Source organism: Mastigoproctus giganteus, chromosome 8, assembly GCF_048544385.1.
Source record: "Mastigoproctus giganteus isolate SK-2022 chromosome 8, ASM4854438v1, whole genome shotgun sequence".
NCBI classification, from domain to species: domain Eukaryota; kingdom Metazoa; phylum Arthropoda; class Arachnida; order Uropygi; family Thelyphonidae; genus Mastigoproctus; species Mastigoproctus giganteus.
Window position 1 is genome coordinate 48,344,919 of NC_143582.1, and position 27,060 is coordinate 48,371,978.

Genomic DNA, 27,060 nt, shown 5'->3' on the forward strand with positions numbered 1-27,060 from the left:
AGTACTATAATAATAAGAAATAATAATAATACAAAAATATAGAAATTAAGTACAATAAGTAGGCATTATTTAATCTGTTTAGTGTTTGATGCAACTCTTTGAAGAACATGTTCATCAATGGCATGAATACAGTTACACCGTGACATTAAAAATTGCCATTAAAAAATTTTGAGGGTTGAAAAAGACCAGATGAAACACTTCACAGATCCTCATATAATCCTGATTTGCCACCTTCTGATTTCTATCTGATCTGTTTTCATCTCATCAAAACATTCTGATGGAATTGTGCATTCAGCAGTGAAACAATGGTGTTACCATGCATTTCTGCAAAAGGATTTTGAAAATAACAAATAGAATAAATGTTTAAATGTTCAAGAGCTAAGGAACAGACTATGTTTCTTTGTAACTACACACTATTTTTCTTTCGTATTTCGCTAACTTTTTAAAATAGAAATTGGAGGCCTCAGCCCTCTTTTTATATATATTTTTTTGTGTTTGTGTATGTCTGGGAGCGGGGCACAAAACAGGCATTCCCTACAAGGAAAAATTAAGTGCAAAAAAAAAAAGGCAAAATACCATGGGGAAAATATCAGTGAATTGTCAGTTGACAACCTTACCTGTACCTTGCACTTTGTTAAAATACCTGTAATTAGCTGACCTCAAGCAGAGTGACTAGGGGTTTCATCCGTAGGCCATTTTGAGTTTTTCAGCCTTCCTAACACATATATCATGAATTTCTTGTGATTTAATCTTCTACTGCTTCCCAAAATTTGTGTACTTCCTTGTTTCACCTGCCAACATGAAAATACCTTTCTCATTTATTCTGCTTGTTCCTTTATGGGACTTAAATATCAGGTCACCCCCAGAGGTCTATTTCTATTAAGACATTTCACATAGGAACAACTCTTAACCAATCTATAATAGAAGAGTCAAGCTCCCCAAAATTCTTGCTGTTTTTGTTTTTTTTAAAGGCCATATTGCACCAGTGTATCGCCTATAGAAGTATGTTCATGGGCTGATTTGTATGTTGTTTTGGCTTAACCACCCACAGTAACGTACAGGGAAAAGTCCTGCTCCCTCTGCCTCGGATAACAACAGCCCTAATTGAAGAGGGCTATTCCACTTTCCAAAGAAATGAAAAGAGACAAAACTGCTATACTGATTCCTGTAAGTGCAGTTTCAACATTCAAAATAAAAATGGGATTAAACATGATGTTAATGTGCAAGATTTACTCTTCACAGCAGAAGCTTAAAACTAGACAGTTTCCTCAACTTGTCAATAAAGATATTAAACCACAGAACATTATGATGAATGCAGCAAAGTTAAGAAGGTCTCAGAATGCTCAGACAGTAGACAGTTCAAAAGATGAATATGAAATGAATGAAATCTACACATCCATAAAAAAAACTTTATACTGTTCCTTACAGTGCCAAATTATAACAATTTTTGTTCTTTAATTATATATCTTGACAAAAAGTGAAATGAACAATTACTCTAACATAAAGTTTGCCAATTCAACTGTAAAACATTAAACAGAGTTCAGAAAATACACACTGTAATATAATGAAATAAACTGCATACATGCAAAAAAACCACGAAAGTGGCATTACAAAGCCTGTTGTTGGTTTACATGGAACTAGCCACTACATGGCTGTGCATGAGTAACAAAAAACATGGACAGGTATATATTTCATTGCTTATACACTTATGCTAGGAGCATAGCAAATAAATTTGATGAATTTGAGGTATTGACTACATTGTTGGTATAACAGAATAACAGTGTCACTCTGATACTGGGGATGCAGAATTTGAATATGGTGATTATAATGTGTACAGAAAGGACAAACATGACATGTGGGAAAGAAGTTATGAAGCACATAGATTATAAATCTAATGATGAGTTGGCAGCTCACTCAGTAGCAGAGCATTTCTCAATTTGCTGGATGACCGTCTTCTGGACCCAAGTGTTAAGCTACAAGAGAAAGCAATATTGTTGATCTGGTTACAAGCAGCAATTCACTATGTATTAATGAATCTTCAAGTAAAGGAATCTTTAGGTACAGCAATCAAAGTGTATTGGTGTAGGATTTATTCAGAGAAATAACTAGTTATTTCTCTAAATAAATCTCAAATCAATCAAGAGTAAAGAGAAGGGGTTTTGTTTTCACAAAGGTGATTATAATTGGTTCATATATTTTTTTAAACTCTTTTCAGTGGGACCAACCGATCTTGCTAAAAACTGTAAATGCTAAATGGGAAGTGTTCAGATCAGGAATCATAGAAGCCATTAATCATTTTATACCAACTAAGAATATTTTAAAAGGTTTAGACCAAAATGGATGGCAAATGAACTGCTGAGCTTAATGGCTGTGAAGAAAAGTATACGGGATGATTATAAATTATTGGGGGATACTACGCCTTACACACGAAGTTTTTAGAGACAAGGTTAGCAGAAATCTATTTAATATATATTTGAAGTTAAATGATTTTATAATGACAGAAAAGAAGTTGGTAGAGAAACTTATGCAGCTAAATGTCAACAAAAGGGGAACTATATTAATAGATGCTGTAAAAGAGATAGTAAAACGATCATAATGGAAATATCCTTAGATTCAGAAGTCCCTGCACATTGGAGATGCGCAAATGTATCTCCTATTCATAAGGGTGGTTCATAAGGTGAAGTCTATACCTACAGACTTTCAAGTTTAACCTCAACGCCAGCAAAAATAATGGCAAAAGTAATGCAAGATCATCGTGATAGGAGTGAAGCCATAAGGAAATTACAACATCAATTTGTTTAAGTTGTTAAATTTGTTATTCTGACAAATCTGATTAACTACAGTGAAGTTGCTACAAAATCAGCCTAACATCATATACTTAGATTTCAGTAAAACCTTTGGTACTGTAATACCTGTACAACTGTTATAAAAATTGGGTAATGTGGCATTAGGGGCAAGTTATTACTATGGATAAAGGGGTTAGTTAAGTGGTAGGAGACAAACAGTGCTTATAAATGGCCACTGCTCTTCACAGATTAATTTGATGAATAGGTACCACGGGTTGGTGTTGGCCTCCTTACTGACAGGAGTGATATTGATGTAGGTATTTCAAGTTTGCTGATGACAGAAAGGAAGAAATTGTAGTAAAGACAGTAACCATTGTATACTACTCCAAGATCTAGATAAATTAAGTGGATGGGATGAAAAGTCACAACTGAGAATTAACATTCATAAATGTGAAGCATGCATTTAGGTAGCAGCAATCTCAGAATAACACAACATTTGGGGTATAACAAATTCAAAGTACTGGAGCGTGAAAAAGATCTCAGGGTACTCGTATGTTCAGAAACAAATTCATTGAATAGTGAAAAGTGGCTGCTAGGACAGTTCACAGGGTTCTTTTAATGATATACAGGAATTCTAGCAGCAGGGACAAAGGTGATAATCTCAATGTATAAGGCAATGGTTGGGCCACATCTAGAATACTTCTTACAAGTTTGGAAACCTCATTTTAGGAAGGAGATATCCTGTTGCAAGGTTTTCAGAGAAGCAAAGAGTCATTGGGGGCACAAAAGGATGCTCTCACCATGAAAGACTTGGGTTCTGTATATTGCAATCTCTGGAAGCTAAGTATCTTTGTGGTGACCTAACTGAAGTGTACAAGGCTTTAAAAAGGATAAGTAAACTAAATGCATCTTAACTGTTTCTTTAAATTTAAAATGGATGATTGCAAAACAGATGTACAGAAATTCACATTCAACCAGACAGTAATCAACCATTGGAATAAATATTTATTTGTCATTATGGAAGTAAGTAGCTGGAATAAACTTAAAAAAAGGTTTAACAAATTACTAGGAATGCGCATATGGTGTAAGATTTTTTTTTTTTTTGGCTGGTACTGCATAAGCTTTGATTACTAGCATCATATATATTGCCAATATTAATAGTGAAAAGTAGTCTGAACAAAATTATAAGAGTGATACATAACTCAATGAAGGAAAAAAAAAAGTAACAAATGAAACAGGACAGAATTCTGAAACAGACAGCTAATATTCCAGTAGTGACTTTGCCTAGTGTTAATATAATATACAATTTGTTTTTTGAAAGGAAGCTTATCATAATAATCAAAATTATGGCTTTCTAAAAAGAACTGTAATATTTAATAACCTCAAATACTTGCATTATATTGAAGTTTCACTGCATTTATCATTGTTTAGTAGCAATGTAGACAGCATATTGAAATGTGCCAGCCTTCCAGTGGTGAAGTATTTCACATAGGAATGGCAGTCTACCTAGGATATGTCACATCCTGATCAAGCAGGAAAAGCCTATAAATTATAATTTATAGCAAATACAAAGCTTTAATAATGGACTATCATAGTAAGTAAGGTAATCTAAAAGCATTCATACTGCCATTAAATAAGTGGGATTAATGTAATATTATTCTTTTTGATCTCATAATTTTGTGTGTTGTTTTTAAATTAAATTTAGCCTAAAATCATGCCTCAGACTAGAGCAGTAAAGTAAAGGGCTGAAAGTAGCAAAAAGCTTTAGTTCAAGGCAGTTCTATGAACATTAGGATTACAGTATTACATTATGTGCATTACTTGTGCTCTTTTTGTTATTGTTTATTTGTTATTTGGTTTTTAGGAGCATTAGCAACTAAGGCCATATTGCTCCGGGAATATACGGTGGTCGTTACCTTGACCTTTCTGCATCCTCCGTATTTGGTGGTGATGGGCTCGAACCCTGGTCTAATCATGTAGCATGTGCTACGCACTGCTGCTCCTTCCCACCTGGCTACAGAGGCACCAAACTGCTCTTTTTGTGAAGCAACCTCTAGCAGGGCATGATACAATCATAGGGGATGCCTTTGGGTATGTTTATTGCAAAGAGCACAGAAGCTGAGTACAAACTTAGGGATTATATGAGGGCTTGAAGAATAGGGTTGATTCCTTTGAAGGATTAAAAGAGAGGGACCCATAAGCACTCAGCAACCCAGCCCAATGATGAGCACATGTTCCACCATTAGACAACACAAAGACATTCTCCACAGCAGAAATCCTTGATCCCACCAGAAGTAGCTACAATCGGTGACTAGATTGTCATAAAAGTGGGAAAAATATTGTACAAAAAAGGACAGGTGGAATTGAACCAGGGTATGTCTGCTGAAGTAGATGACGTATTGCAGCTATCATCTTTTAAGGGTATAAAAGGTAATGTACTTGTTAGCACTAATGATATTAAGAGCAGAGATCCGAGAATTTAATTAACAAGTATAGAGCAACGTTGAGAAAAAGTCGTGAGACACTTTTCAGTTTCAACTGAAATTGAAAGTGTCCCCCATGTGGCAGGATTGCACACATGCAATTCTGCCACACATGATACAAGGGAGTATACGATGAGAGCTTTGTCAATCAATTCGGCCCTGGAGAGATTGTGCAAGGCTCATGGGGTAGAATTTTTTATTCAGCAGGATATGTGCTTGTCAACAGGAAAGACCATTTCTATAAGGACTGGATATACTTAAACAGGAGGTGTAAGAATATTTGCTGATGCTATCGATGTAGTGTTAGGTGGATTGGAAAACTGCTAGCTTGGGGATGGGGGAAGAACATAAACTAATAGAAGCCACAGGCAGAGGTGAAAGTGATTCTTGCACTACTTCTATTAAAACATGCAGCAGCCTGGAAAGAAAGGCATTGGGGATACAAGTGCACAGAAAGGACAGTATATAGTGTTGACTGTCAAGCAGAATCACTCCAAATCTGCATATACAGAAAGAACAGCCAGGATGGGCCATGTTCTTAGCTTAGAAGCACATAAAATCTAAGGCAGTGCATCCGGTGGACACAGGTGGCCAGTGCAATGTAGAGTCAGTCTGATATGAAATACCCACTGAGAAAAAAATTTAAGTAGGAGTGTATTATGGGCTTAATGACTGAGATGAGTATAATGAACAACTGTACAGATGTACAGAGTGGGCCAGTAAATCAGAATATCTTACAATGAGGGACTTTAACTTTCAAGATATTAAATGGGCTTTGTGGGTTGGTTATTTACACAGAAGAAAAACATTTGTGAATTCATTGGATGATTGTTTCCTACACCAGCATGTTAGAGAAGCAACAATAGAAAGCAATACTCTTGAACTGATTATCAGCAGTGACTTTTCATGCATTAAGAATCTGCAGATAAAAGACTAACTAGGTGGATCACAACATACCGATGTGGGATTTACTTAAAGATGTAGCTACGTTCAAAGGCAAGGGAAAGGACTTTTTCTTTCGAAAAAGTGATACAATGGTCCGAGATGGTATTTAAATTCTATGCAGTGGGACCAACTGCTGAAATTACAAACAGCAAATTCTAAATGGGAAGCATTCAGGGACATTATTATAGAAACTATTAGGCTTTTAATACAAAATAAGAGATACAGTTCAAGGCTGGTTGGTTGGTTGGTTGTTTTAGGATTTTATAGCACATTAGCTATAATGTGCCAAGTCAAGCAGTTCAATGGATATCAGATCAGCTGATAAGGCTCGTGGCAACAAATAAAAATGGATGGGATGCATTTTTATGAGGTGATACAGATATAAACTATCACCTGATGATTTTAGTAGATATAAACTAATCTGCAATGTAGTCACAAAGGTGGTTAGTCAATCTAAGCATATTACAAGGTCTCTGGCAAAGAATACAAAAAAAAAAAAAAACAGTCAAGACTTCTTTACTTACATATGCAGTTGAAGGAAGGTGTTAAATCACATTGGTCCACTAGTTATGAATGCATTAACAATTGATTCTACTCAAGTTTCCAATGAAACTGAATGGGCATTTTACATCTATATTCACACAAATTTTTTAGTGATTGGGATCTCAGAAGTGAGTCAAATTCTGGCAGGGAACTAAATGATTCTGTGCTAACTGAGAGGAAACTGGAGGACAAATTGTTGAAGATAAATGTAAAAATGGAACCCGAGTTGAATAGGATCTACCCAGTTATATGATTATGAGAACATCCCTGGATTCAGTAGAGGTCCCTATGGACTGGAGACGAAGATGTGCATATGTATCCTCGAATCATAATGGGGATCAAAGGAGACATGATTAATTACAGACCTGCAAGCCTGACTTCTGTTCCAGGGGAAAATAATGGAGTACTGTTTAATGAAGTAATGCATGACCATCTGGACAGGAGTGCATTTATACTGCAGTCAAGCATGGTTAAGGGGCAATCTAGCCTGACCAATCTGATTGGACACTATGATATATAACAAGGAATTGAATGCAAAAAATAATTCTGACATGTACTTAGATTTCAGAAAAGCTTTTGATACTGTTGCACAGAAAAGATTGCTATAAAAATTGGAGCAGTATAGTATCAAAAACAAATTGCTGCTAGGGATAAAGGGATGGTTGAGTAGGAGAAAACAGTGGTTATAAATTGGCACTGCGTTTCTTGGACTAATGTTATTAGCAGAGTACCCCCAGGGTTAAGTGCTGGACCCATTGTTGTTTTCTAGATTTACATCAGATTTAATGTCTAAAGTTTGATGATACCATGGAGGTTGGCAGGGCAGTTAATCACAGTAATCAGGGTATGCCACTTCAACAAGATCTACACAAATTAGACAAATGAGCAGAGAAGTGGCAAGTGAGTTTAATACTGACAAATGCAAGGAACTTCATATGGGGCGCAGTAATCTCAGATTAATGTACCAGTTATGTGGCATGTTAATCTTGAATTTCATTCCCTTCCCTCAGGACAGTGGATAAAGAAAAAGACCTGGGGGCTATTGGGTAATTGTGCAGTCAGATATGAAATTCTTTGAGCAGTGCAGACAGGCTGCCAAGCCAGCCCATGAAGTTTTGTGAAGATATACAGGAATTTTGCCAGCAGGGTCAAGTGGTGAAATTCTGACAGTGAAGATCAGTCAATGCCCATCACTACAGCAAAACAATGGAGAAATTATTGCAGGCCATAGATGCAAAGTGGCCAGACTGTTTAAAATGCAGCAAGTGTTAGGCATTGTAATATCCAGCCTACATCTAGAGCTGCCAGGTGTCCAGTTTTTACCCAAACAATTCAGTATTTGAGCTTACTATTAATAAACAAATTGAGCAAACTGAGGTATTTTCTAATTGAGTAAGTTTTATTTTTTTTTATTCATTTGTTAGTTTAATTTTAATTACATTCAGTTTTCAATATAGCTGTTTAGTTAGAACTCTATTTTATAATCTTTATTTTTCTTACATAGCCAGAATAATAAAGGTTCATCTGTTTCAATGAAATTTTAATTGCTATTGGCAAATGAATATAACAGTTTCTGTGATGAATCTGTATAAACTTTATATATATAAACAAACACACACAATCGAACTTGGTTATAGCACTTTAAATCCAATTAATAAAACCGATATAAAATTTAAAATAATGCCAATTACATAATAATTTAGCGGTACCCCCCCCAGAAAGGTACCAGTTCTGAAAGACGTGAAATATCACCAAAAAGGGTTAATGGAACTACTAAAAGATAACAAAATCAAAATAACACACACACACAGTCGCATATTCCCATACATGGATATACCATAAAAATTTTGGTAACTATGCAAACATTCTTAATTGCTCGGGTAGTTGAAAAAACCCAATTCTTGGAATAGAAAAAAATGAAAAGGGCAACTTAACTTTAATGACCACCCACATCAGATTAGCAGCCAGTTTATGACCTTGTCCTTTGGGGTGGGGGCTATACAACAGTGCATTGGCATTCCACTTGTAGCATTATCCTATTTACAGATTGCCTTGTATTCACAAACCATAAATTTATTTCAGGTCTTCTAAGAATTTTGGAAATGAGACTTCTAAGAACTTTGTATGCAGATCACTTTATTGCCATTTTAAAGTAAAATCAGTTATACCTTCCTTCGGATGTTTACTAACAAAAGAAAGTGTCTCTCGATTCGCGAAAAAGTTGAAATTATTCGTAAGAACAGTGCTTCTCAAACTACAGTATCTGTGATGAAGGACCAGTTTCTTTTATTTCCAATCCATCGCAGACTGGTACTTTTGTAAAATACAAATATCACTGACTAGTAACGGACGAATCATCGGGGACAAATAATGTCCAAGACCAATTTCCAATTCGTCATGGACTGGTAACAGTTCGCAGACCAGCACAAGTCCACGGACTACACTTTGAGTAGCAGTGAGTTAGAATGTGGCGCAAAAAATGTTGAAGTGTGTAAAAAGTTTTCTTTGTCCTTTTCAACAGTATCAACATTGTGAAAGAATAAACATGTTTACATGTCGGCACTGGAAAAGAATATAACCAAAAAAATATTTAGAAAGTGCAAGGTTACAAATGTCAATGAAGCACTGCTTCAATGGTTCACTAAACAAAGAAGTGCTGGATTTTCAATAGACAGTTCGATCTTAAAGGCTCAGCAGAAAAATTTGTTAAACAATTTGGACGCGACGATTTTGCATGTAACAACAGCTGGATCAATTTAAAAACTGAATACAAGCATATAAATACAAATAATATGTAAGTATATACACTAATATTATTTTTCACTCTTTTTTTTTTTTTTTTTTGAATTTATCTTTTTATCAAGTTTGATAATTTAAAAAAACATAGGAGGTAGATTTAACTCATCACTGACATAGTTTTTTTATTTATTTTTATCGTATGATGGAGCAATACAGAAGGAACCAGTGTTTTTCCTGCTTCCTTCGTGTATCGTGGCTATGAGGTCCAACAGGAGAATACGGCACCATCATAATATCCAAGCCTGAGGCAGGATTCGAACCCACAACCTCTGGGTTACCAGGCAGATACTTTACCCACCCGGCTAGTCCGGTCGGCACTGATATAGTGAGTAATAGTTATAACAAACAAATTTTGTTGATCCCTTGATGCTCGCTATAACCAAGTTTGACTGTGTGTGTGTGTGTGTGTGTGTGTGTATCTCAATTGTCTGGATGTAAAAGATGTTCTCTTTTTTAAAATTGATAAAAGCTGTGAATTAAATTTAAATCATAAAGTTGTAGATTACATTGAATACAGTTTGTTTAGTTTCATTATATTTTAGATTAGTATTTCTTACAATAAACTATCTTTCCCTGTGAAAGAGATTTTTTTTTGTGAGCGCGCACGTGTGTGCGCGTAAACTTTCCTCATGTGTGTCTGGTAATGAAACATACACTGGTTTTTCTGAAGGGTCACCTGGCAACCCTACCTATAGGTCTGACCTGTTGTCCTACAACTACCACATCTTTGACCTCATGAATAAGTACTCAAAGCCTTCACTTGCATTGAGATGATGAGGTGAAAGCAACTGTTTGTGCAGTGGTTACAACCAGTAGCTAGAGGATTTCTATGTCAAGAGCATATCTTATCTGGTAACATGATGGCTTAATGCTGTGAAATGCACATGTTTTTACTTTTAACCAGGTGCACCTCTAAACTGTTTATTTCAATAGCCAACATTTTATATGAGAAACTCTTATATAAATTCATTTTATTCATGTGATTCTTAGCAGCCAACTGTTATTTCTTTACATATTTTTAAGATCACACTTATGTAAAATTGTGTTAAAGTGCTAATTAATATTTACATAAATATCATTCAGAAACCTGGCCACTAGTCAATTACCAACTGGATATGAATAGCACTGTTTTTGATATAGGACTTTATGATTTTCAACTTAAAATCAGACTGTAAATGTAATAAAGTATTAAAAATTTAAAGGTACTGGTATAATTAAACTGATCCAGCTTAACATTATTACTTTCAGTGAATAAAGTACAGTCATTCCCCATCCAGGATGAAAGCTGAAGCATTTTACATATATTATTTTTGACCGAGGAGATAGTAGCTTCATTTTCAATATTAACTGGGCTTGATAGGATTTTTCATTAAAAAAAATATTTCTTACCTTTATGTTTTTTGTTACTTGTATTAATAAATCCAAGAATAGACTAAGAGAGTCAATTTTGAATTCATTCTGTACATCGATCACAATAGTGATCAATCAGGAGTGAAATAAGGCCCTACCATTTCATTCATATATGTGACAATATAAATCTACTGGCCATTTTCATAATAACATTATAAAAACACTGTACTAGTATCACAGTTAATGGCATAAATTGAAATTAAGCAATTTTCAGAGATAAAAACTTAAGTTCAATACACAGTTAATACACTATAACACCATCTGCAACAGTAGGCAAATGCAGCAACATTTAACATTATTAATATCTTTATGTTTAATTACAACAATAACAAGATACTTAAATTATACAAGATTTTTTTTTTTGTTTTTTTGTTTTTTTTTGACAATGGACGGGATGTACAATTCATCGCATGATGCACCAAGGTCAAATCTCATCAAAATTTATAAAAAGTATGACTAGAGTGCATGCTTATGTGTGTGCAAGCATTACACACACTCGCTATTCATTATTTTAAATAATGATATTCAAATTATAGTACTAGAAGCTAAATATCTGTGTGGCTTTTTCTTACAAACTTTAGTTGAAAAAGAATAATTAAAATAGCCACAGAAATAAAATTCTAGAAAATTTCAAATGACCAGCACTATACATACATACATAAATACATACATACTTACAAGGCCTGTACATCTGTTCCATGTAACAACAAAATAATACTGTTCAGTGAAAAAATAGTCCTGGTCTATCAAGTTTAAGGTTTTTTTCTTTCAATATAAGAATATCAAACAGCTACCTCTAGGTATTTTTGCTTTTTTCTAATCTGCATGTATATTCTCATGTTGTAATTCAATTCTGGATTCTAATGCACTAGTATGAGTTGTTTCAGAGTTTTGCACACTGGCAGACTTTGTAGGAATAAGAACTGAATCACCATCCGTCTGGCAAGCAGCTTCAGCAGAAGATCCTGTTTCAATATATGAAGTAAATTCTTCATTCCGGTTAATTTGAGAAATGCCGGGGACAAAAGATTGCAATGTATTGCAATCTTTTTCTGATAAAGGCTTTTCAGTTCTATGAGAGAGATGAGAATCTTGCCGAATAATTTCCTCCTCCTCTTTGTCACAGAAACCATCTACCATTCCTGGACACCCAGCACAACATTTACCATTTAACTTACATTTATTTGGTGCACATTTGCATATTTCAGCTACTTCTGCAGATGCAGTCATAATATCCAATGGTCTGACTGAATTTTCTTCAAATGTCATACCTGCCATTCCATTGTCTTGTGAAGTTTTGCCATCATTACTTTGTTGAACAAAATCTCCATTTTGGTCACCTGAATAATTTGCTGCAATTGTACTTGCTTGGCTAGCAACCACATTAGACGGAGGAATAATTTCTACTTCTGCATGTCCATTCAAATCCAAACGACTAATACCAATATTATTAGGTAACAATAAACTACTCATATCAATTGGTACATCTGCAACTGGTTGAGGATGTACTAGGTTCACATTACCTAGTGGTATAACTGCATAGGCTAAAAAAAAGAAAAAGAAAAAGAAAAATTCTAATTAAAATTCTAGTTATTAAACAGTGAAACAATAAGTATTAACATTTCTGGTTATAAAAAGCTGAAATAAATACAGAGATTACGTATCTGCAAATCCATATCAGTAATGGTAGGAGGTATGTGAACAAAGGATTTAATGATAATGAAACCAATAGAGATTTATCAAGAACTCTTTTCTTTATATGTAATACTATAAAGTGACACTAACAATTCTAACACCCAGAGGTACACAACTAAATATTCAAAATTAAAACAGCAGTTAAAATATATAGTTAAAGGTTAGTCAAAGGTTAAAACTGCATTTCTCATTTTTGAAAAGAATTTAGGTAAGCAGCAGAGAAAATCACTTTTGCCTGCTGAGAGTACCTTGTCCTTTCTGTCAGCTATGTGTGTTCAAAGAACGAAAAAATTTATAAAATAAAATGAAGAACCTGTTAAACACAATACGAACCTGTCAAACACAAGTTACATCAGAAAATCCCAGAACCCCTTTTATCTCTAGGAGTATTAAAGCTCACAAATCCAGCCTTCTCATATGTTAGAAGCAGCAACCAGAGCTGCCACTAAGCAAACTACATGGCTGTTTTGTGTTGACATCTGATGGTGAAACATCTGAACAAAGCAGATAAAATTAATCTAATATAAGAAAAAATATGAAAACTGATAATGTTTCTGAAAAGAATCTTAATATTTTAATTAATTCATTTCATTGAAAGGAAATGAATTTGTGCAGTCAAAGTATTTTTCAAGCAATATGTACTACAAATATTTGATTACTTATAGTTTGAACTAAAAATTAACTAGCTTTCACTAGTTTTGGTTCAATAAAAATAGTAATTGCAAAAAAACACATTGAAATGTGCTATATGGACCTCAAAGTGAGCACATCATGAGATTGGTTGGTTGGTTGGTTGGTTGGTTGGTTCATTTGGGTATTTTAGTAGCGCATCAGCTTCTGTGGCTATAGTGCACCAAACTTATGATTTGTGATTTATTCACTGATGCCTTTTATATTAAATTACAATAATTTATAAGTTTCAGAAACTGGAAAACTGCGGATATATTAGGTCTATCTGCCAATATTGTTCGTAATGAAAGTGTCCTTTGATTTTAAGGATTTAAAAGTAATTTGTTGTTCTTGTGTAAAGTTAGGGCAGTTAAGTTGAATATGTTGGACTGTTAGTACTGTTTGACAGTGCACCTCAGTCAGAGCACTGAGGTGGAGAGAGCATCATAAGAGGTAAAAAATTAAAGATGTACTCTAATTCAGCTTTCATACTTAAAAGGGGGATAGAGGACATTGTTTGAAATATATTGTATGCACCTGCTTTAGCAAGCAGTTGTAATGCTGGCTGAGTATTCTTATGTCACTTCTGCTGGCATGACAAAAGAAATTTTTGTGAAGAAAGTATTGGTCGAAAGGTGTCTAAAATCCAATAGACAATTGTTAATTACTAAAGTTTTGATCAGAAGTGGAAGAAATATTGCAGAGTAGAAGTCCTTTTAATGTGACCATGTGGTTCTGCCTCCAGGGAACAAATTATGCACCTCAAATTATGTAAAAATTAAGTCTTTTTTTTTGTATTTTGTTCCATTCTCAAGGGATTTTAGAACTGCAATTTTGTGTAGAACTAAACATTAAAAATGTTTACTAGAAAAGGTCCAAATACAGTCTAAAGGCTTGTGGTGCATTTGAATGCAAACCAACATGAACACATTTAATACAAACAGTCACCTATAGTTATTCATCATTTGTATCGACTGTACCATTTGAAAATGCTATAAGAGAATGTCAAAATACTACAACAGCAGCAGCATTTATTACGTAATGTTTAAATTAATTAAAAATGGAGCTAAAAATATGATGGTGTAACAGATGCAAGTGGATGGCACCATTTTAGCACAATAGAGCAAAATGCAATAGTGACAATTTGTTGTTCAATTTTCTCTTTGAAGAAGAAACTGACTAGTTCAAGAGTACCACACACACACACAACATGGCAAATTATTCTGAATATTTGTTAACGACAAAATAGTAGCATACCACTTGTTAATGCATTATTCCTGATTACCCTATCTCTGGTAATTCCAGTCCTACCAGCTCATTGATTAAATGCATTAAAAAGTTTTTTTGGGGCCCCTGTAAAAATATTTATTATGAAACATCCTACTTTAATAATAAAAAAATAGGGCATAGGAGCCATCAGAAAATTAGAATCACACAATCAATATAAAAATATAAAGCAAATAAATCTGCATATATTTCTAAGGAAATATATACAAATCTGAACATACCATCAGCAAGCACATTTTGACTAGAAGCTACATTACAATTTGAAAGTACAGGCACTCCTCGACTTACACACTTAACCGTTTTTTTTTTTTTCCATGTACGTAAGTCTGTTTTGTATGCAAGTTCAACTTCGGTCTTGTAGATACAAAATACATGTATAGTACAGTACAAAGCACTGAGGTTATAACCCCCAACACTCTTCAATCATCATGCACAGCATTTTACGATTTGTAACAGAGTTAAGTGAGGCTGAAAAAACATACAATGAATAATAATGTAGAGTACAGTATTTATTCAAAACTAATTTAATCTAGAATCAAATCACTTTACGATGGACTCTCCAAAATAAAATACCATTCACTATGTGATATGTAGTAATCACTGGTCATTGTGATCACGTTTGCAAACTGAATTTTAATTGTATTAAACGGCTATTCTAATAAGCGAAAATAGAAGAAATATTATCCACAGGCTATAAAAGTAAAGTATAGAGCACAAATTTACACTTTACTTCCTCCAATTAACAAAATTAAATGATGCGTGAAAATTGGAAGAATATTTCCCACAGGTTAGCAAAATAAAAATAAATTTACGCTTACTTACATAGCTTAATTAATAGTGTAACTAATTGAAATTTCTGTTCACTGACAATTTTTTTTTTGTCGTAAAATTTAAAACAGTAATAAAATAGGCAATCAACAACAAAGAACACGGGATGCACAAATTGAAAACCAACACGAAATGCGCAAGTCAGATACGGAGTAACAACATTATGAAGCTCAAAAAATAGGAATGAAGAGAAGATTCTGAACATTTATGTTTTTTTATATGATTGAAGATTTCAGTGAAGTGGAAGCGCATTTCACCATAACATAAAATTCCTCAGAATTCCAGCTATTGGTATCAAATGTAATAAGATAAAGTTTACTAACCGTTTTTAATAGATTGCACTAATAGAAAAGCCCAATAAACCGTAAACTGCAAATTGTTTTTATTGTTTTATGGTAGTGACCTCCACAAATCTGCTTTATAAAAATATCATAAAGGCATTCAAAACTGATTCTTACAACCAAACATAGCAACAGCTTTGTGCTTTGTACATGTCTGTGAGTTCTATGTAAGTAGAGGAGCGCCCATATATTTTATTTGCAAATTTTATATGGAACATGAGCACTCATGCTCGTCATTACACTACTAGATATCGCCAATTTTGGCTGTGTCCATTGCCATTTACAGGCCCTCTCAAAGTATGGGCTCTAGGCTTCGGATAGGCCCTGATTAAATGTGTGTATATATACAAGGTGTGGCAATAAAGTTCCCAGACTGGTACAACTGAAAGAACATGGAGTGAAGGAGCTCAAAAATGGTTTTATTTTTATTCCAATTAATCAACACTTGACTGAACGCACTTATTACAACCTTCTAAAAGTTCATCATCCAAAGAGATGATGTTCAGTTCAGGGGTTACATTTTCCTTTATGTTCTCAACATCTTGAAATCTCTTTCCACTGAGGGCAGTTTTCATATATTTTAAAGCTCAATCTTTCCATAGACTGATTAATGCATTCCAAAAGCATGACTTGGTATACAGAATTTCTTGTAGTGAGGGTAGTTCTTCATATCATGGCTCTGCTAGATATACATTAGACCAAAGACTAAATTAAAAAAAAATATATATATATACAGGGTGTCTCAAAAATATTGGTACAAATGTTTAGGGGAGGTAGGTAACATCTAAAGGAATGTGAATCGCATAGGAACCCATAACTGGAAACGTCTTGAATGGGTTGAGCACGATGAATTCTGATGGGATCCTTCCACTTGTTCAGATTACAAACCTAAGGGAGCATAAATTCAAATTAAGAAAAGACAGATGTAGAATAGATGTGCAGAAATTTGCCTTTAGCCAGCGGGTGGTTAATTTCTGGAACAAACTTCCATCTGTCGTTGGGGAAGTTGATAGGTTGAATAAATTTAAGGAGGAACTGGACAGGATTTGGAGGGAATGGTGTGATTTTTTTTTTTTTTTTGGCTGATGCTGCATAAGCTCATACACTTGCTTTCTTCCATCATATGCCACTACTACTACTACGTCATCATAAGTCGGTAGACACCACTGTTCATCAGTTCGTGAGAGGAAAAATTTCTGGTTTACTCATTCCAGCAGTAGTCGTCGCACAAAGAGCATGCATCGATATACGAACTGTGAGCTGGCAGACATGCACCTAGTGTATGGATTAGGAGAGGGCAATGGACAAGCCACTCAACGAATTTATGGAGAACGCTTCCCAGACAGACATGTACCGGACCACTGTTTGTTTGCGCGTGTGCATCAAAATTTGTGCAATTATGGGTCATTTAGAGGTAAGAGGTAACATTTAGGGTGGGCAGACAACATTCGACGCGAACTCCCACCATGGAAGAAAGTATGTTGAATGCCTTCCAGAATAATCCTACTACCAGAACATGTGCCATTGCCTCTGCCTTAGGAGTGTCTCGTTGCAGTGTACAGCGTGGCTAGCACGACGATTCCTTACACCCCTTTCATCTCCAAAGGGTTCAGTTACTGCTCACCCAAGATCATCCTGCACGTGTGGCTTTTGCGAAGTGGTTTCTCCAAGAAAGTGTTCAAGACTTGAATTTTCCAGCCTATGTTTTGTTCACGGATGAGGCTAATTTCACTCGGGGAGGCTTATTCAATCAGCACAATGCTCATGTGTGGGCTCACGAAAACCCACACGGTGTGCGCCCCCATGCAGCACAACATTGCTTCACAATAAATGTGTGGGCAGATATGGTCGGTGACTGCTTAGTCGGCCCATACCCGTTACCATCCCACATTAACTCCTCTAAATATCAGATCTTTCTTGAACAAGTTCTACCAGGGTTACTTGACAATGTTCCAGCAAATGTGAGATGCAACATTTGGTTTCAACATGACGGGGCACCTGCCCATTACGGAAGGTGTGTTTGTGACCATTTGAACAGGCGTTTTGGGCGTTGATGGATTAGCCGTGGTAGACCCGTTGCCTGGTCCCATGCTCACCTGATTTATCAAGCCTTGATTTCTTTCTGTGGAGAGCTTTCTGCTTCTTGTGCCTCTGTTACTACTTTCCCGTGACGTTTCCGGTTATGGGTTCCTATGCGATTCACATTCCTTCAGATGTTACCTACCTCCCCTAAACATTTGTACCAATATTTTTGAGACACCCTATATATGTAAAATCCCCAGAGTTGAACTGCATACCATGCCCTTACTCAGAATCATAAATTCACCTTTGATAAAATTAGAGGTAAGAGTATTATCAGTATTATCAGTCAATGTATTATCAGTCAATCACCTTTGATTGACTGATAATACATGATTATCAGTCAATTGAGCACATACGTAAAGATACTCCCTCACCTGTTGTGAAAGGTGAGGAAGTATCTTCACTGGTGCGGTGGCAGAGTGTCCTGGCCTGGCTCTGGGGGACCGGAATGTCGGTAACCTCTATGGAGTAATTCAAAGCTACCTCTCTCTCTCTCTCTCTCTCTCTCTCTCTCTCTCTCCTGCAGACTAATCATGGTGAATGCTCCATATAAAACACTTACTAGGAAAATTAACAGAGGCTACCTGCAAGGCTCTGTTTTAGGACCTACACTATGGAATGTCGTCATGGACGAATTCTTAAACACTGATATTGGAGTGGCATCCTCACAGGCCTTTGTAGACAACCTCATTCTGATGATAGAGGGAAACAGTAGAGGCCAGCTGGAAAGAAAGGCAAATTATGCCCTTCAAATCCTACAGGAGTGGACCAATACCCACTTCCTTAGGATCTCAGCAACCAAAACAGACTCCATTCTCCTCAAGGGCACCCTAGACTACAGGAGACCCCACAGATTAAGATAGCCGGTGTCACACTACAACTCTCCAAGGAACTAAAATAAAATTTTGTCAGTTAAGTAATACTGGACCCCTCTCTCTCTCTCTCTCTCTCTCCTTCAAGGCGCACATACAATACATCTGGAAGATACGGGGCTATACAGCCCTTGTTGCCAGAGTCACAAAAAGGGAAAGAGACTAGGGATTGAAAAGCAAGACCTTCAAGCTCTTCTATAAAGCCACCTTCCTCCCAATAGCTACCTATGCCTCTGGGGCATTGTATACTAAGGTCACCATGGCGGTAAACTGCAGCATCCTCGACTCTATCCATAGAGCCATGTTGCTCACTATAACCCGGGCTTGTAGCATAGTCAGCACCAATCTGCTGCAGGTGCTGGCTGGAACCTTACCATTGGACCTCGAAATGGCAAAAAGTGGAATACTTTATGAACTCTCCAAGGGAAATGTCTGTACCTCGCCGGCTTAAATGCAGATCCCACTGTCAACCATCCGACAGAGAAAACAAGACTTGCAAATCATCTCAAGCAAACCTGGCAAACCAGATGGGAGAACTCCCCAAAGGCTCTGGCATGGTTCACACTGGGACTCCAGGTGACCTTCCTGCCTGGGTATTACAGATGACTCTACTTGCAGCTGCAGAGAGTTGGAGAGCTGGCACCACCTCGTGCATGAATGCCAGCTCTACGATGACCTTTGCTGTCAGCTCTTTACCCAGATCACCTTCCTGCCCAGAGATAGAGAACAGAGATAGGATGGGAGACAAGAATATAATTGCCTTCTCCAAGTTCGCTGAAGACTTGTACAGAAGAAGACGGCACCTGAACACACATCAACCACAAATGGCTAGAAGCCAAAATGCGTGCAATACCAAAGATGACCTATTGAGCAGCCATGAAGATGGACAAGGGAATTGAATGAAGAGCGAATGGTGGCCGTCTTTGGCAGTCTGAGCCAAGCACTCTTGCCAGACTCTTTAACTCTTCCTGGTGGTTCGCACCACTGCTAATTTGGGGTGCCTTCCCTATAGCCCAATACTTCTACCTGTCAACCCCCCTTCCCAAGTATTCAACCTTCCACCTACTCTAACTATGCAACCATGTACTCTCAGACTAAATTAACTCAAATTCGATCAAGCCTCTAACATTTTTCCCCCAGTTTCACTAAAATGATAAGCCCCACGCATATTTTTATTATTTATTTATTTATTATTATTTTTTTTTATATAGGTCCTAGCCACCGAAATCTCCGGAAACTAAGTGGCAGGGCCTGCCAGAGTGTTGAATGCAAATCTACTGAGTACCCTGACCAGCCTCCATGTGTGGGCAACAGGGGGGTTCCACCAGGAACCCAACAACTAAATGGTCAGAGATATACCATACCATGACATTACACAACAGGACACTGCCCATATATTTTTTATAAATCTCTGGCTTTCACAGACCTCTGTGTTACACTTACAATGCATACAATGCGGAGATGGGGGAAACCCCTGGTGCCGTTAGACATCAAATACTTTACACTTTATCTTACTCTACTGAATTAACTAATGGTGATTCAGTAGAGTAAGTTGGTTTAGTGCTTAATGGCGCATTGGCAACTGAGGCCATAATGCGCCAAGTAGTAGAGTAAGTAGCACACTGAAGTACTGTAGTAACGAAGATGCAAATGATGTCATTTCCATAAAGGTTACTAATCTTCACGTTTCTTTTAGGCATTTTGATTTGTATATATTAATTATGAAATAAGAGCTTTTGTATTTTATTGATCATTCACAAATTTCTATAATTTCAGCAGGAAGACAAGATACAATAGATTTATGAGTAATTTATGCATAACAGCCTAATTTCCATGTGACTGTCATCAAAGAATGACTGATGTATCGTGATTTGATACAACTGATAGAGGTGTATTGACCAAATATTGAAGCCACACTTTAACCACTCACTTTCTTGCTAACTAGATCAATTAGCTGGACTAGTATATTTTCTTGCGTTTTATATGCATGTTTATACAATGATCGTTGTCGCTCTCCCCTGGCAAGCGATAGACCATCGTGTTGACTGAAACAGGCACATTGATCACTTGGCCCAGAATGACACGAGTAATTACAGACCAGTTAGTTTAACTTCTGTTCCGGGTAAAATAATGGAGTCGCTGGTTAAAGATGCATTGCAGGATCATCTAAACAAGACTGCAGCAATAATTCAGACACAGCATGGGTTTGTTAAGGGAAAGTCTTGTCTGACAAATTTGATAGGATATTATGATGTGGTTACAAAGGAACTGGATGCGAAAAATAATTTTGATATCATATATTTGGATTTCAGGAAAGCTTTTGACACTGTTGCGCATGGAAGACTATTGTACAAATTGGAGCAGAATGGTATTAAGAGTAAGTTGCTACAATGGATAAAAGGATGGTTAAGTGGGAGAAGACAGAGGGTGGTAATCAATGAGTGCTGCTCTTCGTGGTCTAATGTTATTAGTGGAGTCCCACAGGGTTCGGTGTTAGGTCCACTGTTGTTTTGTATATTTATCAATGATATTGATGAAGGTATATCAGGCTTAATGTCGAAGTTTGCAGATGATACAAAGGTTGGCAGGGTTGTTAATGACAGTGATGGCAGCGTGCTACTGCAACAGGATCTAGATAATTTGGGCAGATGGGCTAAGAAGTGCCAACTGAAGTTTAACCTTGACAAATGCAAAGTACTGCATATGGGTAGAAGTAACCCCAGAGAAACGTACCAACTGTGTGGTACTACACTTAAGGTGGTAGAAAATGAAAAAGACGTGGGAGTAATTGTGCAGTCAGATATGAAGTTTTCTGAGCAATGCAGACAGGCTGCCAGGGCAGGGCAGGTCATGGGGTTTTGTCAATGATATATAGGAATTTTGCTAGCAGGGAAAAGGAGGTGATTATCCCTCTGTATAAGGCAATGGTCAGGCCATGCCTTGAGTACTGCGTACATGTCTGGAGGCCTCATTTTAGGAAGGATGTAGATTTACTTGAGCGTGTACAGAGAAGGGCAACAAGATTGGTGAGGGGAATGAAGGGATTCTCTTACCAAGAGAGACTTAAGTTCTGCAAATTGCAGTGGCTGGAGACTAGGCACCTGCGCGGTGATCTGATTGAGGTATATAAGGCCTTGAATGGGTTGAGCACGCTGAATTCTGATGGGATCCTTCCACTTGTTCAGATTATGAACCTAAGGGGCATAAATTCAAATTAAGAAAAGACAGATGTAGAATAGATGTGCGAAAATTTGCCTTTAGCCAGCGGGTGGTTAATTGCTGGAACAAACTTCCATCTGTTGTTGTGGAAGTTGATAGGTTGAATAAATTTAAGGAGGAACTGGACAGGCATTTGGAGGGAATGGTGTGATTTTTTTTTTTGGCTGATGCTGTATAAGCTCATACATTTGCTTTCTTGCATCACATGCCACTACTACTACTAATGCCATATTGTCCAAATGCATGTCTCAGACAATTAATCTGCATGAACAGTAAGCAAGGAGGATAAGCCTCTCTGTCATTAAATCTAACTTCGATAAATACAATGGAATTTCTGGATAGACAGAGCCACTTGACTTAGTGTTGGAATGGTGTTGTTCTTAAGTGATCCTCTACAGCTATTACACAAAAGGGTCCCCACAGACATCAACATCAGGAAATGCAGGGCGTATCAATGGTGTATCTCCAGCAGCTGGTTTCTTTGTGTCATTTTCGAACCATAGATGATTGCAAATGTAGTATACAGAACAGAAATCAATTTTCATAAATCTCCTTTCAATCTCTTGATGCACGTTCTCATGTAAATTGTAGTTGGTGTAAGGAGCGTGATCATTTAAACTCATCTGCTCCACAACTGGAGAAATGTTCCATTGAACATAATTAATACTCACTTTGTGTACATCATTGTTAGATGGAATGGCATTGCTAAATTCAATGCTTGATTTTCTGTTTGTCTTTTAAGCAATCTCTATAGTCTGTCATTTTTACGCACTCACTGCTACTCAGGTCTTTATTTTCTTAGGTTTGCTTGCTCAATACTCTCAACAATGCTCTGCATTTGACTTCAACATCATCAAACACAAAGACTATAGCAATGTGGAATTCAGTCCTTTTCACTAATCAGAAAATTATTGATATGAAAACATCTATAGCAGCACCTAACAATGCAATGTAATGAAAATGCAGATTGCAACAATACAAGTATTTGTATTGTTGCAATCATACTATTCAACAAATGGCTACAATCAAATGAGTAATTAGGCTATTGGCTTGGATTTTGATAACCTCTTCCAAAAGTTTATTCGGTAGAGTAAGTAGCAGGAGTGAGCATAAAACTTTACATCATATCGTGCCAACTTCTCCTTCAAATCAGATCATCAACCATTGCACTGTGAATTTTATGCCCACTCTAACCTCTCTAGCACCTCGGTTGAAGGATGTGGCCTGCTGCGTAAGAGAAGAATCTTTTCAACCAAGTTCATAAAGCAAGAAATAATCCTCCAATGTCTCACTACGTATAAATGGAACCATGGAACTGTCTATTAGAAAAGTCAGGGCCCGAAGCTGCTTCCATCCTGGCTGAAGAATTATTTCAAACAGCTTGTGTTGATGCATCTATGGAGATTTGGATCACACATCGGTCTAACTGGTGGTTTAACAAAAACATCAAGGTAATGTTTGTAAGAAAACAAAAGGCTTAGAGAAAATGGCAGAAAATCAGAACTGCTGAAGACTACATCGCTTACAAAAAAGATGGGCCTCTTTCTAAAAGTACAAATGCCAAGAGTACAACTTTGCCATTTCTAAAAAGCTGAAACAGACTAAAAGAATCAATAGCAACCAGAATACCAACTTCACCATGGATGAAACCTTATTTAGGGAATGGACGAACAGTACCTCGGAATCTCTACAGATCCTAAATAACTCTCCAGCAGTAGACAATACCAGTTGTCTGGTAAATTACATGAACAACATGAGTCCATCCAGATCCAATCTTGATATCAGATCTCTCCTAAAAGAAATCACCATAATCAAAGAAAATGTAATTCAGGCATTAAATAGTCTCCCAAATAAATCCATTTCTGGCTCCATTATGTTCCCCCTCTTCATCATGAAAGTAAGCAGTCTTTATCATTGAGGTCTTGCTACACATATTTAGAGAAACCCTTCACACTGAAGTTATCCCTGAAATATGGAAACTTTGTATCGTAAAACCTGTTCCTAAAGTCAAACATCCAAAAGACAAGATAGACTTTCGTCCCATCTCTATGAGCTGCAATTTATTAAAACTGTTTGAGAATACTTTGCTGCCACTTCTTGTCATCCATTGTTTCCAGAAAAGACCTCCATATTTACACACTAATTCCAAAGAGATCAACTGTGACAAATTTAATGGACAACCTATTTTGGATCCAAATGACTCTGAATGCCAAACAGATTGATTTAATCTTTTTAGACACTAAAGTGGCTTCTGACAATGTCTCAATCAACGCCTTGATGACAATACTTGAAAGGTATTTTAGAATATGGGAGGCTTATTACAAGTCATTTCCATTCTCAAACAGGGGACATTTGAGGGTTAAACACAGGACCTTCCAATCGAACCACATCATCTACAGAGGAGTTCCTCACAGTGGCATCCTTTCTGCCCTATTTTTTTAAGGCTGCTTTGGACCCCTTTCTGTTTATGCATCCTGATTGCAGCTCTTACGCAGATGATATAAAACTCTTCATCTCATCAAAACACAATGACAAATCTGACACTATCAACACCCATACTACTGCCCTAATAGAAGAACTTGATCTTTATCTTGAGAATATTGGCCTATCCATAAACCCAACCAAGTCAGCTCAAATATCTTTCACCAAACTTGAAGAAGATGAACATAGACATATACCTCAATGGTATAGGTCCAGAAGGTCTCGCACCACACTGATCTAGGGCTTACGTGGGATGAAGGCCAGACCTTCCAACAGCACTTCGCCATCACTAAGGCAAAAACTCTGTCAGCAATGTGGACAATAAGACAGGAAATTACTGGAGTAAACAACCACAAACCTACCACTCACTACATACAAACATGTAATTCTGATTCCCATGTATTCCTCAATGATTTGGTCCTCTGCTTCCTTCCCTGACATCAAAAAAAATTCATGGGTATCAAGTACTGGATTTTAAAGTAGTTCAACAGTGTTAGCCACCCTTTCACCATATTGAAATCAATAATGTATGCAACCTTAGTTGCATCCCTTGGAATCAGTTGCTCATGGCAGAAAATTTGTGCAACCTTTGTCAGCTCCTCACCAATTGCCTTGACACCCCTAATGTCCACAATCTTGTTGTGGGCCGTACACTGTTCCACGTCCTTTGCAATGATGCGTGGATTCCCCTAAGAAGCTCCTTACAGAATTTAACCATTCTTAGATTTTTTTAAAGCTTTTTTTCACTTTCCAAACATACAATACCCTGAAGACTGACCCCCCACAAGTTCTGTGATGAGAAAACATACAGATCTCAGAAGATACAGGACATTTATTATCATGTACAGCTATAGCAGTTTCTTGATTATCACCAGATATTCTGGAATATTCAATAGAGATTAAAGGGCTGGAATCTCCATTGACTCCAGAGCCTTGCCAAGGGTGAGACGAATGAGGCTCTTGCCTCAGATTAAAAGCTGAAAGGGGTGCCAAAAGAAATATTAAATAATTGCCAAGGTTGCCATGATTAATAATAGGGTGCAATTTTTTCGTTCTTGCCTCAGGTACTAAAATGGCCCGACACGACCCTGCTTTGCTCCTCTGCTGAGAAGAATTAATTTGTTTTAAATAATTTGTTTGTATGTATATGTATGTTAGTTGTATATATTACAATACAGGTGTATTTATATGCCTCTACCTTTTGCTTGTATCACTGTACATATCTGTATGTGGTTTATTACTCATATTGGATGTTATTCATTGTATTATTTTATAGAAACTAATTTGTATGTATATGTAATTTATGTATGACGTATGTTTACTGTCATGTACGTAAGTTATAATGTACAAATATATATATATATATATATATATATACAGTGGTACCTTGGTTTGCGAGCATAATTCGTTCCGGAAACGTGCTCGTAATCCAAAGCACTCGTATATCAAAGCAAATTTCCCCATAAGAAATAATGGAAACCCAGATGATTTGTTCCAAAACTCAAAAATATTCATGTACTGTAAAAATGATTAATACAAAATACATACCTTTTTATATTTTTGATATTTAAATTTAATATACATAAAGCAATCGAATTTATTAATTATTGGGTAGGACGACTTTCACTGTCTCTAACGGAATCACTGCAATCTGTTGACTTTTTCTTTTTGTGCGATTTTAACAAGGAATCTTTCCAATGACACTTGCTTTTGCCTCCTTTTGAGGATTTCAGAAATCAGATTCATCGCTTGCACTATTACAAAATGAGGAGGCACGCTTGATACACATAAACAAAGCTGCGCGCGTGTAGCAACTGAATAAACACCGTAAAGGCAGAGATATACTATTAATAACACCTCACATTTTACTAAAGCACATTTCTAGGGGTTCCTACCATAAAACAATAAAAACAATTTCCAGTTGCGTTCCTGCTAGTGGAATCTGTTATAAACTGGTAGTAAACTCGATCTAATTGCATTTGCGATTATACTAGCTGGAATTGTTGGTTTTCACGTTATTATGGTGAAATATGTTTCCCCTTCACGGATATAAAAAACCATAAATACATTTTCAAAATCTTCTCTTCATTGCTATCGGGTTGCGGTGATTCTGCATTCGACTGCCATTTCTTGTAAACACAAAGGCGAATCGTGCATAGGCGAATTCGGTTCGTGTTATATAAGATATCGTTCCCGTATTTATAAATCGTGTATGATCGAATTCGTGTAGTGTAAACACGTGTTATACGAGGACTGACTGTACTCGTATTGCAAGACCTCGCTCGTTTATCAAGTTAAAATTTATTAAAAATTTTTGCTCGTCTTGCAAAACACTCGCATACAAAGTTACTCGTAATCCAAGGTACCACTGTATATATATATATATATATATAGGCACCCTCCTAGTTGAAGGAGGGTGCCTATATACATTCCAAAGTATGATGCTAATGACACTAATGTTGATTCAGTAGAGTAGGTAACGGCCATGAGCATTCATAACTTCGGTTCTAGCTGTTCGATTTTAAAATGGTTCTGAATTTCGTCAAACATGTTTAGACATAAAACATCTTTCGCATATACAGGGTATACATGTGATTTTTTTGCTAAAAGTGAGAATTTA

At 36.5% G+C, this 27,060-nt stretch overlaps 1 protein-coding gene across 2 annotated transcripts in view; it reads right to left on the bottom strand.

The window, feature by feature from the left end:
- Window positions 1-11,710: 11,710 nt before the first annotated feature.
- The window catches only part of LOC150081519 (uncharacterized), a 188,650-nt gene continuing 173,300 nt past the window's right edge, over window positions 11,711-27,060 (bottom strand). For both annotated transcript variants that reach the window (XM_090379353.1, XM_090379354.1), the window contains exon 8: window positions 11,711-12,510. In XM_090379353.1, the coding sequence (XP_090235479.1) occupies window positions 11,783-12,510 (728 nt within the window). In that variant the 3' untranslated portion in view covers window positions 11,711-11,782. The remainder of the gene's footprint in view (window positions 12,511-27,060) is intronic.